Source organism: Nicrophorus vespilloides, unplaced genomic scaffold, assembly GCF_001412225.1.
Source record: "Nicrophorus vespilloides isolate i.1.1-1 unplaced genomic scaffold, Nicve_v1.0, whole genome shotgun sequence".
NCBI lineage: Eukaryota > Metazoa > Arthropoda > Insecta > Coleoptera > Silphidae > Nicrophorus > Nicrophorus vespilloides.
In genome coordinates this window covers 1-18,952 of record NW_017097798.1, presented here as the reverse complement: position 1 = coordinate 18,952, position 18,952 = coordinate 1, and the positions used below count along the sequence as shown (strand labels likewise).

Sequence of the window (18,952 nt, the reverse complement as noted above, 5' to 3'; positions counted from 1 at the left end):
TTTTATGAAATAATTTAACTTTCCTTTTTAATACACATATTATTACACATCATTGTAACTTTGAATTTTACATGAAAAGTGAATATATAAAATATGTTACTAAACAATTATATTTTCATTTAAAAAGAATTTTCAAAAAAAAAAAGAATGTCTACTCTCAAGATATTTGTAAACTGACACCATATATATAATACTATTGAAGTTTGATGTACATAATTTAAATCTAAAATGAATGTTTATTATTCAAATTTATATTATTTTCATAACACCATTTTTTTATAGATTGATTTCAACACAATCTACAAAAAAAACATGCACTTAATTACACTTGCAAATAAATGAAAACAATTGTATATAGTGGGGGGAATGTATAATATAGTACTTGGGAAATATTGTACATTGTGAGGTGGAATAAACGAAAATGAGAAGTCAGTAGTTTTTAAACATTCAAGGTTGCTTGTTGCAAAACTATCAAGGTAAATTAAAAACAAAAAATTGTATATAATCACGAAAAAACCTTCAGTTTTAAATATTTGAAGAATGTATTGTTGCTCATAGATATATAGTGTATATATAATATAACTCTAAAAAAGATTCTACAAATGCTAAAACTAGAAGTCATTAATTTAACACATGTAATGTTTTTTTTTATATATAAAACGTACAATTTGGACCAAAGGGCTAAGTCTTTCTGCCTTCTTTTTTTAAATATTTATTTTCAAATTAAATATACAAACGAGTGACGAGGAGAATGCAAGTCTCGTATTGTGCGTCTGCTTCATCATTTTCCATACTTGTATACAGACATATGTGTGATTTTTTTTTGGAAAAATGTCCTAGAAGAAAAAGCCACAGAAAACTGTTAAAGATACGAAGAGATTTAATTCGGCATTATCATATTTTACATTAATTTATATGTGAAAAATTGTTTCGCTTAACGAGTGATTCGTGTTACGAGTAAGATTCTATGCTAGTTGTGCGAGGTATTCAACAAAATTAATATACATTATTTTTGTCAGTCACAACTATTTTTTAGTTATTTTTTTTTGTTGAATTAACTTTATCAAATATAAAAAAAACTTACTCGTGTAATTATTTGTATAGATATTATCGAAGTAGCATTATAACGGTATATTTACGTTGCATTTGAATTTAATCGTGATTCCAAAAACTATAGATATAGATTATTTTTTAGGATTAATTTATTAATATTATTAATTCAATAGAATATTCGATTTTTATAAACTCTCATCGTATTATTTATTAACTTGATCAATTTATTTATGAAGGTTTTTAATTTTATATATGTTAAATTCCGTATTACTGACTGCATAAATTTGAAAAAAAAAATAGATTAAAATAAACAAAATAATTACTTACAAATACTTTTCAATATAGACATCACAATTATTTAATAAAAAATGACAAAAGAAACAAATGCAATAAAATAGATAGCACATTTTCAAAAAATATTATATTTTATTAAAGAAATTATCAATTTGTGTTTGGACAGTTATTTTTTTCTCACTTTACATCTCCTTGTAACAAGTTAGAGCTTTTAGATTTTTGTTCGTAATTCCGGGAGTTCTTAAGGACCAAAGTTTTTCCATTAATAAATAAATAAATTCATTAACCTAAATCGAAACAAAAGAGTATAAAATTATTTAGAACATGAATTTATTATTCTATCTATTTTCCATATGATGAATGATGACAATTAAGAGTGATTGTTTTTTTTTGTACCATTGTTACAAAAAAAACAATGGAATAATAATTAGTGTAATGACGGTAACCAGAAGATCGAAAATTTCGATTTATTTCCACAAAATTAATTTATATACAGCAATACCTCTCATAGTGCGGTTTTGATCAGTGCGGATTTACTAAAATAAGGATTGAAAATTTCAAAACAAATAAAATCGTTGTTTTCTTTTCTACTCAGTTAAGTCTATTTTTGTGCTGTTTATTTGTATATGGTTTCAATCATTGGCGGAACCGATTAAGCGCACTATCCTAGGTCAATACCTAGTCGCGTTCTAGTCGCAAGCTTCATATTTTCTGAAAAACGAAGCAGGTGTTTATTGAGCGTGCGTGCAGGTGCAACTGCAAAGGAAATTGATCTCAGACAAACCGAAGATCGATTTTCATGAACACAAACAAGTAAAATAGACTTTATGGTAATCATAATAGTAATTTAAAGAAGCAAGGTAACATTAATTGGAATACTTCCTGTAATATTAATATATAAATAGAATGAATTTGGGAAAGTATGTTTTGTAAAAAGTGAGAGGTTCATTAAGTAACGGTTTTAATATAATACATTTCTTTGAACTTTCATATTCACGTATTTCACTTTATTCTACAAAATAAACAAGAAAATTTCAGAATTTTCAAAGTGTTCCGTTGCAGGAAAAGTTTTGGAAATTCTTAACTAAACAACTGGGCTACGGTCAAAGTGGGCAACTGCCAAACGGGAGATGGTCAAGTAGATACTAAAAAAAAATAGAAACTCGCTAAGAATATTAATAATAATTATTTATAGGTCAAAAGATTTAACAAAATAAATATAAATTATAAAATGTAGCTAAAACAACATTTCTAAATAAATTAATTAAACAATCACTTGGCCAAAGGGATATAATAACAATACGATATTTAAATTAAAAACAAATTTATATATTATTAATTACACACCATTTTGATCTATACAACGTCCTTCATCTTTCACGGAACTTAAACATTCCATCCTCCCAGAAGAAGGTTTTTTGTCAAAAAACTTTTCGACTCATGTCGATTTAATATTAAACATTCTTGCAATTAATGAATAAATGGAAATCGGGAGATGCATTCTGTAAATACTACGAATTGTGTAATACAGTGTTTTCCAAAATAGGAGGCGCGGACTAGTCTAAGGGAAGGCGCGAATATTAGTCACAGTGAAAGTTTTATCTATTTTATGAAATGTAGAGGGGCAGGGGAGGCGCCAAATGATTAAATATTTTTAAAGAGGGCGTAGTAACATCAAGTATGGAAACCATATACAACTGAGGTATTATAGGTTATTCTGTATCAATGTCTTGATTTCATCATTATTACTAGCAGTCTAAAATCACCAGCTCATATAAAAAATAACTTTGGCATAGTTTATTCAGATAAAGCAACTTCCCGTCAGAAGAATATTATATTTCTTAGTTATTCCTTTAGTGGTTTTTCTAGTTTTTCAGTAATAGAAAAGTATCAAAGCCTAAAATGGACTTTATTTACTTCCATCTTCAATAGAGCACTAAACTAACACAAATCATTTGATACGATCCAAACTTTTTTCTAAAGACGATTGAAATGTCACCTTTCAGAATATGCACACAAGTTAATTGTTTTTAATAATCCTGATATATTTACCGAAAATTGGCACGCACTTTCCGGAAAACTCAATATTTGACTTTTGCATATTTCTTCATCGTAATATGTTTGTGTATATAATTACTCAGTACTGATTATACTTGACCTCATACTTATCAAGGATTTGGTGAATTGCAATTTTTTTATTATTACCTATTATGACCTAAGCACAAAACCAAAATCAAGAGGCTGCATAAAATATTTATAACCCTTATAGTATATTCAACATCAACTCTAATAATGTAAACTGCAATATACAAATAAGGGAAGATTTAAATAATAATTTGCACACGCTCCGCCTTTATTCGTTCAAGTCCATAATTATATTGATAATTATAGTTAGTTTTAATCGCAATGTTATTTGTTCAATTCGTAAACTATGTTACTAAACTGGACAAATATGCATTGAGTCAGTTTAATCATTGGAAATAATTAAATAACAATACAAGGTATTGCCAAATATTTTATTTATTTCTTATATAGAACTGATGTTTCGTCAAAAGTGTATAATTATAAAACTTATCAAATAATTATAGAGCATAGTGCGTGTTCACTCCAATATTCCGCAATGTTTGAAACCGGTCCAATCGAGAACTTTAAAACCACGTACAAATAAACAGCACAATAAGAGACTTGACTTTATAGAGGAAATAAACATACGTATGTACAAAAAATATTTTTTTTTTAGAATTTACTTTTATTGTTCTTAATTAAAATTTAGTTTGTTTTTAAAATTTCAAATCATAGTATTGTCAGCGTTTCCCAAACTATGTTCCGCGGAAAGTTAATAGGTGTTTCGTGAAAACCAGGAATACAATATTTACTAAGTAAATAATGAATGTTTTTCCTTTGATTTTTGTGGGGGTGAGGGGTAATTATAGGTTAATAGTATTTATTTTAGTTTTATTTAACACGAATGGTTGAAGCCCAAAATAATCCTATAAATTACTAATTGTTATGAATTTATTGCAATATTTTTTGTACATTATGTTTTTTTTCATTTTGTTGTCATATTAGATGGAGAGTTTTAATAAATATTCTTGTTTGTAGATTTCATCATGTCTTCTCATGTGCTTTTCGAGACTGTCAACAACAACGGACTAATCACGTTGAACAGAGAGTCTTCCCTGAATGGCCTTTGCATCTCAATGATGGAAAGCCTAGTAGACACTTTACTGCAATGGATAAATGAAAATCGAAACCTCGTCGTCATCAAGAGCAACAGCAAAAAGGCTTTCTGCGCTGGAGGTGATGTTAATGACATGATAAGGGAAGGCGAGCGTTCTTTCCGCGTCGGATACCAATTGATTGGCATCATAGGCACCTATAAAATACCTTACATATCCCTCATCGACGGCATCGTAATGGGAGGTGGCGTTGGAATATCCATAAATGGTCGGTATCGCGTATGCACCGAGAGAACCGTATTTGCGATGCCGGAAACGACCATAGGCTTCTTTCCAGACGTCGCAGCTTCCTTTTTCTTACCAAGATTAGAAGGTAAACTGGGTTATTTTCTCAGTTTAACTGCGACCAGGCTCAAAGGTAAAGACGTTTTCAAAGCGGGAATAGCGACGCATTACGTCGAAAGCAAAAACATGGGAGCCTTGGAGGAAGCCTTGTTAGCATGCTCCGGAACACTGCAAATCGAGGAAATACTTAAACGGTTCTCGATCGTAGACGAAGATGAATTATCACTGAGACCCGTCATGCCGAAAATAAATCACTGTTTCAGCGGAAAAACTATAGAAGAAATCGTGGAGAATTTAAGGACTGACGGATCAGAATGGGCTTCGGACACCTTAAAGAAAATGTTAGCACTGCCACCGACCAGTCTAAAGGTAACATTGCGCTCATTGAATCTGGGCAGTAATATGAACATTTTGGACTGCCTAAAAATGGAATTTCGTTTGGCCATAAATTTCTTAAAAAGTAGCGATATGCACCATGGCGTAAACGCTTTTCTTAATAAAACTAAGAGACCCAAATGGAATCCGTCAACTATCCAAGAAGTCAGCGATGAATACGTGTTGAGCTTCTTCGAAACGCCGACGAATATGAAAGAACTTTGTCACAAATTATAACATACATTCACTATTTATACGTGAGACTTATTGACTAACATTGATTGCAAATTAAAAATTAAATTCTTAATGTACTTTGTAAATATTTGACTTCTAAATGACTTCATTTGAACGAAACCTTGATAATATGGTACATGCCACCAATATCTCAGACTGTCTAAAACCGGAGTAATGAATGAACTATATATATACAAAACATAAAATGCACAAAAAGAAACATAACTGTATAAATTTAAAAAAAAAAACAGAAAAAAAAATTGTATTTTAGAATTTATTTTTAATTGCTCAATTAAAAAGATAAATAAGTGAATTGTTTCAATGAAAAATCACTTTTTCTGCTAATTCTATGGTATTGTTTTCATGCCACAGTTCTTTGACATATGCTTCGAATCTATACAATCTTAATAATTATATAATATTAAAGATTTGCTTTATGTTAAATAGTCATATACAATATAAAGATTTATTAATATGAAAATATATGTTCATTTTAATTAATCCAATTAAACAGACATATATTAAATATAATGGAAAGGAGACAAGCACGAGACAAAATACTACTTGTTTTTATTAAACAAAAAATATATTTTGTAAAACTACAATTATTGGGCTAGTTATTGAAATATAGATGAAACTTCAGCCCCTATGACCTCTACAGACGAGCCACAACTGATTAAATGTTAATATACTTTCATGCTGGTAGATTCAAATGTTTTAACCATTAAGATTGAAAATATATACAATATAAATAAATTGATTGCTGCCAATATCTAATTTGTCGCCCTGTCTCAAGAAATCAAAAGGGCCGAATATTTAATTTGCGCTCCCTTTATCTGAAGAAAACAATACTATTACTTACGCCATTGGCGCCCCTATGATTGACGGGTATGTAGCTGTGGCGTCCTCCGCATCCCCCTTGTTGCGGCGCTTGTGATAACATAGTAGAAAATATAGTTGATAATGAGTGACTAACACACATAATTAAAACCAAATTAGTCACACACAACCATTATAACAACCCTCCAGAATACAAAGAACAGGATACAGTTATTTCGAACATATTGCAAACATATTTTAATTTCCTAATTGGAGACGTGTCTGTGCTATTATTCAAATGACTTTGTGTTATGTTTGCAGCCCTATTTCGAAAAACTTTTTAATCCCATGAGTCAAATTCTTGCAAATATGTAAATTTATCAACATATATACTTTAAAGCACACACATGTTTTTACGGTATATTTCATTCATTTCTATTATTTTAAAACTTATATATAATTAGATTCTATAAAGCAACATACTTACAATCAAATTATTAATATGCAAACATACTTTTCGTATTTATTTTCTTTAAAAAAATATATTTCACGAATATTAGAAATTGAATAACTTGTGTGATGAAAGAGTGAATTAAAACTCCATCAGTTACTTATTATGTATATATATATTTAATAAGGCAGTATATTAATTAAACATGTTAGTTTTATTTGATATAATAAATAAGAATCTGTACAAACGATGAATTAGGAAAAGTTATATAAGGCGTGACTGTAGGTTTGCCAGGATTATTCGTAAATTAGATTGTCCTGCCTTTGGGATCTTCGAAGGCTGTTAAATTTAGTAAAAGGGTTTCCTTTGAGGAACAATTCCGTATTATTGTTTCGGTGATGCGGGATAGCCGACACAGACCTATTATCTTGAGCGGTAGTAATTCCGTTCTCTATGGGTGGCAGAATAATGAAATCTGAACCGATATCATCTGGCCGTTCAGTAGGACTGGAATGGTAAGAGGAACGTTTCCGACGTGTAGGTTTCTTCACAGGAGATGGTATATTAGGAAGCGATTTGAAGTTGGACTCTGAGAGCCATGTCTCAGTTCGCGATGTGGAGGACTCTATCTTCGGCATCACCGGCGAGATTTGTAAAAAACTATCGAACTTTATGTTGAGCGTCCTCGGATTTAATGTGTTGTTGATGGACTGCCTGGAGGAGATCGAGCTCGAGTTCTTAGTCGGGTACAGCTCACCCAGCAGCTTGTCTATCACAGAAGATGTTGAGGAGATGTTCGATGATACTGCGGAGGTAGTTTTATCACAGATTCTATTGGTGTTGAGTTCGCGCGGCGAGATCAGCAGCTTTGTCTTGTACGCAATCTCCGATGGTGACTGACCGGTCAAACTGCAAGAAAATTAACAGTATTTACTTTAATTATTTAAATACAACGTATAAGTGCACACTTTAAACAAGGAAACGTTTTGATCCACAACTTGTACTCATCTCTGTCGTAATGCGGAGGAATCGGCTCCAAGCACTGTAAGATCCTCTCCATTCTTTCGTACTCCTTCTTGACGATCTCGGTGGCCTGCTGCTCGTAATCCTCGGCCCAACTAATCGAACTGTTGGAGCTCTTATCGAAACTGTTCCTGCTGTCCCCGAAATCGTCCAGAATTTCAGCGTCCGAACTATCAAAGGAGGATAAACTCGAGACATGATACCAATCCTTCCTTCTCGTCTCCAACGCATCCTCTCGATTGTCCTCAACAGACGGCACGTGGAATTTACTTCTTATATTTCTGTTGCGGAACTTTGCCATTGTTGTTTACCTGCCGATGTATTCAAAAATAATAATAAAACAGCCATCAAGTGTTTACATTGTGCAGGCGGAACATATCGATCTGCGCTTTAGTACCTAATGGAAATAATCAATACACTTGCGGCCCAACATTTCCACCAACATATTACAATATTACTTTCACATAACTCTGCACAAATTTAAAAAGCGCATTTTTCAATCGCACAAAATTAAAATAACATTGACAGCACGCAATAACATTAATTTAAATAATAATTACCATCAAGGTCAATTAATCACACAAGTTTTAAATAATAATTTAAATAAACCTGATTAAAATTGCAACCTCACGATGGTTTGGTAATCTGAATAATATAAATAATTTATAATTATTATTTAATATTTTTAAACTGGTGTTTACATTTGGAATTATTTGAATTTTGAATTTTTCGCTCGCTTACATATTTTGACTAGCTCAGTTCCGGCCACGCAAGTAGCGAAAGTTTTCGGCGATTTTAAGGCTGCAGATAAATTAATTTGACAAACAAAATTAAAAAACTTGTTTTATTTGATCGCATTATTCTTATATTTGCAGTTTGAAGTTGTAATGTTAAGATTTTTGTATAGAAATTGTTGATTTAAGTTAAATTAAATTTTCTTTGATTGGTAGCAGTGGTTGTCAATGTTGAATTACGCACCGGAAGTGTCACATCACCCTTTAAAGTGCCAACAACAGTTCTTCGAGTGCTGTCTGGCCTTACGATAGTCATTTAGGGCCAAATTTAGTTAATATTCAGTTTATAAGTTAAATTAATATTTATATAATAAATAGTGTAAATAGGAAGTCTAGTTGGATTCCATACACGTAAGTTAATATTAGATTTACGTGATTCGGCTAGAGAAAACAATTTTAAGGCAGACGAAACGTCAAATAATAACTGTCATGTTATTCAGTGGCTCTGTTTCTTGTCCCATTAAATCCCATTGTCTCCTGAATAGATATACAATCAGCTGAGTCACATAAATCAGCTCCAAATTCCAAGGTTGCATTCATTCAAGTTTTTCCTCTTGTTACAGAAAGATGTTTATTTGGGACTGGTTTACGGGGGTCTTAGGATATTTAGGTGAGTCTCAGCAAATCCCAGATAATTGGCACCAAAAACACTACAATCAATGTTATTTTTAAATGCTCAAGTTCATGTTGTATGGTTTGGAGATGTATTTAAAGAAATTATGTTTTTGAGGTTTAAAGAGAAAAGGAAGGTATGCATATGTTGGTCTGCCGAACTCCGGAAAGGCTTCACTCATTGCTGCCCTCTATGAAGAGGGAATAATTGATTCAAATTACCCTCTGAAAAATAAGCAACTTGGTGAGTCCCATTGAATAATGCATGTTGTGTGTTAACAGGCTTGTGGAAGAAGTCCGGTAAGCTGCTCTTCCTAGGGCTGGATAATGCTGGAAAAACTACTCTGCTTCACATGCTCAAGGATGATAGGCTCGCACAGCACGTACCTACATTACATCCCAGTAAGCATATCTCTTTCATTACATTTTAATATTAATTTTCAATGCATATTAATTTGTAATTAATCAGTTAATAGTATTAATCATTCAAGTTATATTGTTAATAATTTTTTCCGTAATTTTTAGCATCTGAAGAACTGTCTATAGGAAACATGAGATTCACAACATTCGATTTGGGAGGCCACACACAAGGTACGTTATTTGTTGGGTTAATTATTTGTTGAATATAGTTAAACGAATTTTCCATTTGCAGCCAGGAGAGTCTGGAAGGATTATTTCCCAGCGGTGGACGCTATTGTGTTTTTGGTTGATGCTTATGATCGTGCCAGATTCGTGGAGAGTAAAAACGAGTTGGATTCCTTGCTCACAGATGAGACCCTTTCCAACTGTCCGGTTTTAATTCTCGGTAACAAAATTGATATGCCCGGTGCAGCTTCCGAGGATGAACTCCGGAATTTCTATTCCCTCTTCGGAGTCACCACTGGAAAGGTATTCTTATTAATTTACATTTTGTTATAGCGTTTATTAACTATTTTTTTCTTCTAACTTTCTCAGGGTAAAGTTTCGAGGTCGGATTTGCCTGGCCGTCCATTAGAATTGTTTATGTGTTCCGTACTTAAAAGGCAAGGGTATGGTGAGGGTTTCCGTTGGCTTGCACAGTACATTGACTGAATACTCTTTGATTAAAGATAAGGCCAGACGTAAATAATAGGACGTTATACAAAAAAAAATATCTGTGGTGTTGTGCATTCTAACTGTGTTACCATAAAACCTTATTGGTAATTTACGAGCTAAAAAATATAATGAAAACAATTTGTTGAGATCTGTGCTAAACATCACACGCATTCATCTCATCGGATTGTTTTCTGGTTTCTCTTAGGAGGAGGAGGTACACAGATATATTATGCTTCTTGTTTATCTTTTTTATAACAATAAAAAGAAAACCCTTAAAGATGTGTTAATTTATTTATTATTAATTACAATTTATTACCAATAAGGTTTCATGTACAATAAACGGAAGAAAACGGAATTTTACTTTTTTTTTAAATAAATTAATTTATTATTTTTTTAATTGAGCAGAAGGAAGAATAAGTGTATTTGTTTTGGTACTCTGCCAATGCTTGAACATTTTTCTTTATATAAATCTATCTTAGAATCTTGTGTTGTAAATCAATTGATCATGACGATTCTGAATATCAAGTTTTTTTTTTTAATTTTGAAAAGTGATCATTTATATTTCCTAATCGTAATTTGAAATAAAACGGCAACAACTCTGCTCTGATTTATTTGGAGAACAACGTCTTATTGCATACGTTCTTTCAAGAATTTTGTGTGGAATATACGCAGCATGAATAAGTAATTGTTTAAAAAGTACAACTATTCCGCTCTTACATAACGGGTTCTATAAATAAAAAAAAAGTGGTCATCTCATATTTAAAAGAAAGTTCTAACCCAGCTGTTTTGTAATGAACGTGACATTTAATTGACGGATGCAACCAGTTATATTTAATGATATTAAGAAACAAATCTTATAGAAATGGTTATGCATGAATATTATACAACGAAAATAATCTACGTTTAAAGGTTTTTTTGATATGAAAGTTGCTAAATCGAATCCGACCAGAACTAATACAAAATCCTATTAGAAAAAGCCACATTCAGATGTCGATTATCATATTTTACCGACTTGAAATATTATTGTTGATGCAATGATTTGTAGCAGTCAAACAAATTAAAAACATTCCGTTCAGCCTACACGAATTCTCGTAAAATTCAAGACATTGATGCTCCGCTAACATTTCTTTTGAACTTCAAAACTTGACATCAGCAACAACGTTCAACTAATTTCATTTCAGAGCTAATAAAATCATAAGTCAGTTTTTTTATGTTGTGAACACGTGTTTACTGCTTCATAAATAAATGCAATGATTCTCGAAAGATAAAGTATTTGCTCTGCGAACTTCAATAATATCTTTCTTAGGTGCTGAACATTTTAGATTTGAATTTCTTAATCACGATAGTTGGTGACTAAAAGTAACTTTTCTCAAGTCAATTTTTCGGAAATTGAACGTTTTAAATTTGAGGCTGTAATGAGCGGACGTAAATATTACAGTTACTAGAAAATTGAAGTAATTCGCCGACAAGTGAACCAGGAATGTTAAAAACTCGTAGCTTGATTGCTTCCCAGACGTAGATGCTTTTCCAAACAGACTTCAGAAGGTAGTAGAAAACTTCTCTTTATTATGTTCTGTTTTTAGATTATCTTATGAGTGGGACATCAATTCTTTCACAAGATACGACAGTACATACTTGCCATTAACAGTGGAAGAAAATGTAATGACCTAAAAAACGACAAAGCCTCATTTTCTGTGCTACTGTTGTCAGAATACATCCATATTCCACTGTATATTGATTTTATATTTTAAGTTTATTTTCTAACTTTTAATATAATTTAATTAGTGAAACATATTTATGCACGTTACAAAGTTCATTTTACCATGTCCAAATTTCATTTAGCATATATTTTTATGTAGATTTAACTGCTCGAATTTGTGTTAAGGGGTCAGAGTTAAAAAAAAGGTGGAGAACTCATAAATAGACGAATTTTAAACCTGAGTCAGATTTAATTTTTTCGTTACTTAGTCAACCAAATATACATATTTAAATTCGATATAGGATCTTATTAAAGAAGTTTTAATATATTTTTTTGTATTTTCTACATTATATATTGTAATCTTATATTATATATTAATTTATACATGTAAAAATAATTTTGTACATGTCATACAATCAGCTGTTATTGTTTACATGTGATCTTTAAACATAATACTTTAATTACAACCTGGGATGTACAAAACAATTGCATTCATTCAAGGTAGTATTTTTCTAGTTACTATATGCAAGTACATTAAATATTTTTTGTTATTACTAATGCTTTACAGCAAGGAATATATTCAAGTCCAGTATAACCTCAAACATGTCGAATCCTATAGAGCAATCAATTAGAAATAAATTGAGCAAACAATTAACAATCGAACATTTGGAAGTTATAAATGAGTCCTACATGCACAACGTTCCGAAAGGCGCAGAAACGCATTTCAAAGTTGTTGTAGTTTCAAATCAATTCAATGAAGTACCATTGATTAAAGTAAGTTCTAATATAATCTTTTAATTATACTAGACTAATTATACATATTAATATATTTTAAGAGACACAGATTAGTGAACGAAATTTTGAAGGAAGAACTGCAAAATGGCGTTCACGCCCTTTCAATTTCTGCAAAGACACCGACCCAATGGGAATCCAGTGACAAAGTTGTCAAACCTAGTCCCAACTGTCGCGGAGGTTTTGGTAAATGAACACACATGTACATCGCTTTGTAATGCCGAGATGAAATAAAAGTATTTATAATGAGAATCTTAATTAAAATTGTCGTTTGAACGACGAACGATATGAACTTAGGGGTGTGAAAACAAGAACCAAAAAAGGTCTACTACTGTCACATGACGAAGTTGTCCAAGCGCAGTTTACCCTCGTTCTCGGTCAAGTAGATGATATCAGCCATGGTCTGCTCGCAAATTGCCTCCTCCGCTTTTTGATTCATCTGCAAATTTGTAATACTTGAAGAATACTGTTAAAACTTTCCGGTATTACTTACGGCTTTATACACGATATCTGTGTTTGGAGCGAACTTGAAATTCGGCCCAAAGTTAACGGAAACCGTCGCGCTTTTGTGCAAGGATAAAGTAGGATAATAGGATCCGCCGTAGATCTCCTCGAATGCCACGCCTTGAAGCTCCCCGTTTTTGAAGCACATCATTTTACTACCCGGCACAGTTGAGAGTTTCTTCAAGCATTCCGAAACGTTATCTTTCTCTTCGTAATACAGATGCGATTTAAATTTTACCAACGGCTAAAACGGAATCAGGTTTCAGTCAAGTTAACATATTTGATTAATTATTATAATTACCCTATCTTTGTACGTTTGAGGTATCCTCTTTGTGGTGACCACCTCTGGCAATATAAGAAGAAAACCGACTGTATCGCCTTCACCATATCCGGTACTAAATTTTTTGCCCGCAGACTCGTGAAATTTTGTGCCCTTTTTCGATCTCCACGAATATCCAAACTTGTCGTAACCCAATGGAGCCTGAAGGTTAGCGTAATCTTGGCCCCAACCTAACCTGGCCGCTGAACCTTCCGGCATATTGTCGATGGTCGCCTCCCAGTACCAAGTCCCTTTCGAAATGCCTACAATAATATAAAGTAAATTATGTATGGAATTTTCGAAAACAGGAAAATGAAAATCTTACAATGCGTAGCTCTAACTGTGCAATAGCCCTTTTCACCAGTTACAGAAAGACGATCTTCGGAGATTTTCAATTGTGGTGCACTGTCGTGAAGAGCTAACAGAACCGTGCTGGGCACCAACGTTCTGTATAACCATCCTGGAATGGGTTTCCCCGCCCAATCAGAACTCTCATCAAATTCCTGATTGAAAAAAAAGAATATTAAAAAAGTCAATATAACTTATTTTAATTTCCTAAATACAATTCTTTCTCTTATAAAAGCTCGTGTTAATTGCACATTCTATATAATTATCGGACAGTTCATTTACTAATATTTAATCATAAATACTACTAATCCCATTAATATTTCTAGATATTATCTTTGATACTTCATTTTAATTGAAATATTTTTTTAAATAATATTATGAATCCGATATTCATTGCGATTATATTATTGAAATAGAATTATCCAATTTACAATTTGATCAAGCCTTGTATGCAGGCGCACCGCACCGTACATACGTATATTCGAATTAAATTATTTGTTGTTATGAAAATTACGTAATCACTATGCGATAACCTGACCGGTTTTGTAGTCCGATAACTTTAAAATGTTATAAATTACCATAGATACATAAAACAAAAACTATTTTTAACACTAAGGCCACTATAAAAATACAAAGTGTATGTTGAAAACGAAATAGATTAGTCATTTTGTAACGATTTCGAATAAACCAAATACTCCAAATTAAAAATAAAAACTATATATAAATGTGTACTTTATATATATAAATTAAATAAAAGACTTGCATATATACACAGAATTAGTGTGGACATTCAATAATAAAGCAGTAGTAAATAAGAGAAGATGAAGATTAATAAAATATTGCATTGTGTAAAAAGCAATTACACATTTTACGGGAAAATACGATAACCGAATGTATTTGAAAGAATTTTCAAAATCTCATGTGTTTTTCTAGTTTGTTCCGTTTGTTGTTTAATATTATTTTATTTGCGGAAAAGCAAAATACTTCACAAAAAATAAAATATGTGCTTTATATGGAGAAGATGCAGTAAGCTAACGTGTTTAGAAATGAATTGTCAGTTAATTAAAAATACAACTACAAGAGAGTTGGTCGAGATAATCAACGTATCTCAAAAGACCGAAGTAAAAAATTTGCATAGGTTTGGCTAAGTTTCTTGGTACGAAATTTAGGTGCTTAATCGATTAAACTCAATTAAAACGTTCTATTTTGAAAAGGATGGTCACCATTAGATTTTAACTCAGATATCTGCATAATTCACTGAATGTTAAATATAGTTCTTTGAGTGCTTGAAAAACGAAACTTAACTCTTTGAAGGGACAGAAATTACTAAATTTCTTAATCAGGCAACTTCGTCAACTGAATCAACATCGGATGGGATGGATTATAAACCAAATTAAAGGGTAATTACTCTTTCCTGGACATTTTCTAGAAAATTATAATAATGCCCCACAAGGCATGTTCAAAAGTTGGTACAATGTGTGTCCCCAGAGAGTTAAGGAGTTTTCTGCTCAGAAAAGTGGAATGGAGAAAATTTAACAGCAATAAATACGAAATTACATTTTACTCAATCCATTAAATAAATAAAATAGTTAAGCAAAGAAAAAAATATAAAACTAATCTTAAGTTGGCCATGCAGTTAGGAATGTGATTTGCAACGTATTATGGGAAAATGTCAATAATACTGAAATGACTAAAAATATTTATGTAAATGACAAACGATAGACCGCAAAATAATGATGTTGCCATTTATTGGATTATTTTTATTGTGTGAATTTGCTGTATGATTTATATTTTTACTGAAATTCATAACCTTCTCGAATATTGATTATGTACGTTATTTGCTAAAGAAATAATAAACTGCAGATGGATGACGCTGCTAATAAATAAAGATATCAATAATATGTACGGTATAATTTTCACATTAGTGATGACCCATCGTCCAGGGCGTTGGTCACGTCACCTATATACAAACTGAAGCCAAGTTTGTAAGTCTTTAATGACCAATAATATTTCAAGTATTATTGTATTGTTGAAAGAATGAAATACCTGTCTGAATGGGGCATGAGGGTCGGGCTCTGCGAGAAGATATCTGTATCCATCCTTATTGAAGGGATGGTCCAGCGGATACCCATGGGACGGTAATTTGGGGGTGTTCAGGTCGGCGTTCCTTCCTTTCTTGCCGACACCACCTACGTCTCCAGGAAACTTGCGTTTGGTGTTCCTATTCTTCACGCCGCTGGAAACCGGTACTGTAACATATCACAAGCAAACAGTTTTGTATAGAGAATTATCAATCCTACTGCAGTACGCGTATTTTATAAATACTGGTTTGCATCATTTTAGCACCGCAGACGACGGCATCCAATATAAACAAAAGAAGCGTGCAACAAATAAACAGCAATATCTGAGGCGACCGAAAAGAGTAACAAACGTAAATAAAAGAGCATTGCGTGTCCATTGCATACGTGATTGTTGAAACGTCGCCTACTGCGATGGATGTCTTGCGAGTGTTGAACATTCTTTTTTTTGAGTTTATGGAATGTACCGTGAATGCAGTGCTAGTGAGTACTATAAATATACGAAAATAATAATGAGTAATAATACTTGAGTCTCTCGTCGGGAGCATTTTATTATTTTTATCTGCAGCTCTTACTAATTCTAAACGCTCTCGACTGGTTTTCCAAAATCGCAATCGATTATTATAGATAATGGGATAACTTTTTTTTTCATATTTTCACGTAATTAATATATATAGAGAGAGTTTGTTATCTATGCGACGGTCGTTAATGTGTACATGTGTGTATTTGCCCGATGACGCAGCTTCAGATGTTATTATCGATTCCGCATAGAGTCCTTCACTTGGCTATTTTAAAGTAGGCACTCTTGCACATACAATATACGAGTGGACGCGTTCCAAAAATTCCCATACATTTAGCATGTGCGTATATCCATCTGCACACAGGTAGTAGTATCATAATCAAGGGCAAATCAAAATTTGGAACAGTCAGTATTGATTTAAATTGCTGTTACTAATTGGTCTTAAACAATTTAGAATTAAAAAAAACTCCACACATTCTCAATCTAGCAATTGTATTGATATTACCTAGCTGTTCTGCCATTCTGATTCTTTTCACAACACTTTTCACTAATATTTTAATACTTTTTCAGGCTCTTAAACTGCTTAATTCTAAAAGTCTCAAAGTTTCTTACTAAAAATGTAAATAATACTCAAGCACAAAATTTCCAAATTAAGTAAAAGTGTTATGGGATGCATGAAGAGTTTGCTTCTCCACTGTTATTTACCATGCTGGATGCCCATATCAGTGACTCTTAGTGTACCCCCTTTGATCATGGCCTCATAGTTGGGTTTGATCTGGTTCAGGTCTGTATTTATCAAGCCATAAAACTGGCCATCAGCCGACTCCTCTGTACAAAACAAAATATTTAGATCTTTCAAGAGTGCCCTTTGCACTGTTGACTGCCATGACTGTGTAACCTTTCTTGGGGTCAGTGCTTCCCAGTGGTGCTCCACATATGGAATAATTTCTTTATCTTTGCTAAACTGCACTCGGTTTGTGCCATCTTTAACACTGTTTTGCTGAAGATTCGCGATCGCTGTGACGCACATTTGAGCAATATCTGCAACAAAGTTATTAATAAATATATTGCTCAAAAATAATTACCAGTGCATCTCATTACGGGCTTGGCTTTTCTTAAAGCTCTCCAATCCAGTTGGGGAGCAATTCTTGCATAAGAAAATGTAGTTCGAAAGAAATGGAACTAGCTTCCCCAGTTGGTATCCAATGCATGATTCATGAAACCATTTTGTGCAGTTGGCGCAGAGCAATTCAGCTATATTCAAATTCCTATCTTTTCCACTGAAACAATAACAGAACAAACAACATACATCAATCTCATTGGCTGCAATATCAATCATATTTACCAATAGCAGGTGCCATTAGATTCACTTGTCTTTTTCCCATTCTTAGTGTCTTTCTTCTTTGTGCTGCTATCATTTTCACTGTCTGTTGGCTTGGTTTCTTCCTGCAGATCATTGTCATTTGTTTTATCCACGGCCAACTCCGATTCGGCCCTGCGAAAATGTGAATTGTTAACTTTTGATTTAGAAATTCGACGAATTTTTACTTTTTGGCGTCTTCTGTGGACATGGTGTAGAAATTGTAAATAACAACAATAAATTTTAGGTTATTTACAACGGTTTTGACACGAAAACGACCTACGTTTGAGACACGAGAAAAACAGACTCACACATTTGATTTGAATGTTATAATTATTTAATTACTATACTTAAAAACTATATTGGAATGAGAATATTTAAATGATGTTTATCCTAATTTGTGCGCAAAGTTGACAGAAATAAGAAAATAGTGTATTTGGTTGCCTAATATTGAAAATTTGAATTAGTTTTTTTTTTACAATTGCTTATATTTTCTCAATATTTATAAATTTCTAAATGTGAGCATCATCTTCTATATAATAATGAATAGTGGAAAAACATTGTTAACATTTTTATTTTTTAAATTTGAATTGAAGTAAAATGAAGGAAACTATACCAGATATTACTTATTTCATAATGACTACTGTTGCTGTTTTCTAGGCAACTTTCTATGGGATATATAATTGCCAGATTAAGGCAGATTATAAATAAAAATAAAATATGACTGTTAACCATTCCTTGTTCAATTTTGTCTTTCGACGATTAAAACAGTTGGTCGCAACTAATATGAATTGAAGCTAGATGTATTTTGAACAGTAGGTGAAAAAAGTCAGGAAAGATGTTTTTTTATGATTTATAAAGTTTTGAATAAAATTTTTGTTACCAAAAAATGTTGGCCTTATAACCAATAACATGATATGCTTATTGATTTTATGCCGTGTTCAGTGCTTCTTCTTGTCAAAAATGTTGTAAATCTATTTATTACTTGCATTGCATAATTAAAACGGAAGTGCCAATTAATAAAAAAATGTGTATTTTTGAAAATAATTAGAAGCAGTTATTGTATTTTTAAGTCTGCT

General features: G+C 32.1%; 4 protein-coding genes and 1 pseudogene across 9 annotated transcripts; 3 read left to right on the top strand and 2 right to left on the bottom strand.

Annotated features, from left to right (window-relative positions):
• Positions 1-3,948: 3,948 nt before the first annotated feature.
• LOC108561025 lies at positions 3,949-5,700 on the top strand (annotated as a pseudogene).
• A 1,242-nt stretch (positions 5,701-6,942) lies between these two features.
• LOC108561026 lies at positions 6,943-8,298 on the bottom strand. Of its 2 annotated transcripts, XM_017918790.1 has the most exons (3): positions 8,171-8,298; positions 7,719-8,084; positions 6,943-7,659 (listed from the first exon to the last, which is right to left on the bottom strand). In XM_017918790.1, exons 2-3 carry the CDS (start codon positions 8,072-8,074, stop codon positions 7,047-7,049), a joined length of 969 nt encoding a protein of 322 aa, XP_017774279.1. In that variant the 5' UTR covers positions 8,075-8,084; positions 8,171-8,298; the 3' UTR covers positions 6,943-7,046. The 2 variants fall into 2 exon arrangements, with proteins under 2 accessions (XP_017774279.1, XP_017774278.1); XM_017918789.1 differs by having other exon boundaries at positions 7,719-8,298.
• A 449-nt stretch (positions 8,299-8,747) lies between these two features.
• Positions 8,748-10,534, top strand: LOC108561032 (GTP-binding protein SAR1b). Of its 2 annotated transcripts, XM_017918799.1 has the most exons (6): positions 8,748-8,918; positions 9,131-9,177; positions 9,462-9,581; positions 9,705-9,770; positions 9,832-10,067; positions 10,134-10,534. In XM_017918799.1, exons 2-6 carry the CDS (start codon positions 9,135-9,137, stop codon positions 10,248-10,250), a joined length of 582 nt encoding a protein of 193 aa, XP_017774288.1. In that variant the 5' UTR covers positions 8,748-8,918; positions 9,131-9,134; the 3' UTR covers positions 10,251-10,534. The 2 variants fall into 2 exon arrangements, with proteins under 2 accessions (XP_017774288.1, XP_017774289.1); XM_017918800.1 differs by lacking the exons at positions 8,748-8,918; positions 9,131-9,177 and adding an exon at positions 9,298-9,316.
• A 1,817-nt stretch (positions 10,535-12,351) lies between these two features.
• On the top strand, positions 12,352-12,996 carry LOC108561031 (bolA-like protein DDB_G0274169). The gene is made up of 3 exons (XM_017918798.1): positions 12,352-12,453; positions 12,521-12,726; positions 12,789-12,996. Exons 1-3 carry the CDS (start codon positions 12,426-12,428, stop codon positions 12,936-12,938), a joined length of 384 nt encoding a protein of 127 aa, XP_017774287.1. The 5' UTR covers positions 12,352-12,425; the 3' UTR covers positions 12,939-12,996.
• A 58-nt stretch (positions 12,997-13,054) lies between these two features.
• Positions 13,055-18,218, bottom strand: LOC108561030 (set1/Ash2 histone methyltransferase complex subunit ASH2). 4 transcript variants are annotated; one of them, XM_017918794.1, is made up of 9 exons: positions 18,062-18,218; positions 17,859-18,008; positions 17,615-17,793; positions 17,219-17,554; positions 15,962-16,164; positions 13,893-14,070; positions 13,550-13,830; positions 13,238-13,492; positions 13,055-13,183 (listed from the first exon to the last, which is right to left on the bottom strand). In XM_017918794.1, exons 1-9 carry the CDS (start codon positions 18,082-18,084, stop codon positions 13,079-13,081), a joined length of 1,710 nt encoding a protein of 569 aa, XP_017774283.1. In that variant the 5' UTR covers positions 18,085-18,218; the 3' UTR covers positions 13,055-13,078. The 4 variants fall into 4 exon arrangements, with proteins under 4 accessions (XP_017774283.1, XP_017774285.1, XP_017774284.1 ...); XM_017918796.1 differs by lacking the exons at positions 17,219-17,554; positions 17,615-17,793; positions 17,859-18,008; positions 18,062-18,218 and adding an exon at positions 17,019-17,154; XM_017918795.1 differs by lacking the exons at positions 17,219-17,554; positions 17,615-17,793; positions 17,859-18,008; positions 18,062-18,218 and adding an exon at positions 16,520-16,592.
• Between the last annotated feature and the right edge of the window lie 734 nt (positions 18,219-18,952).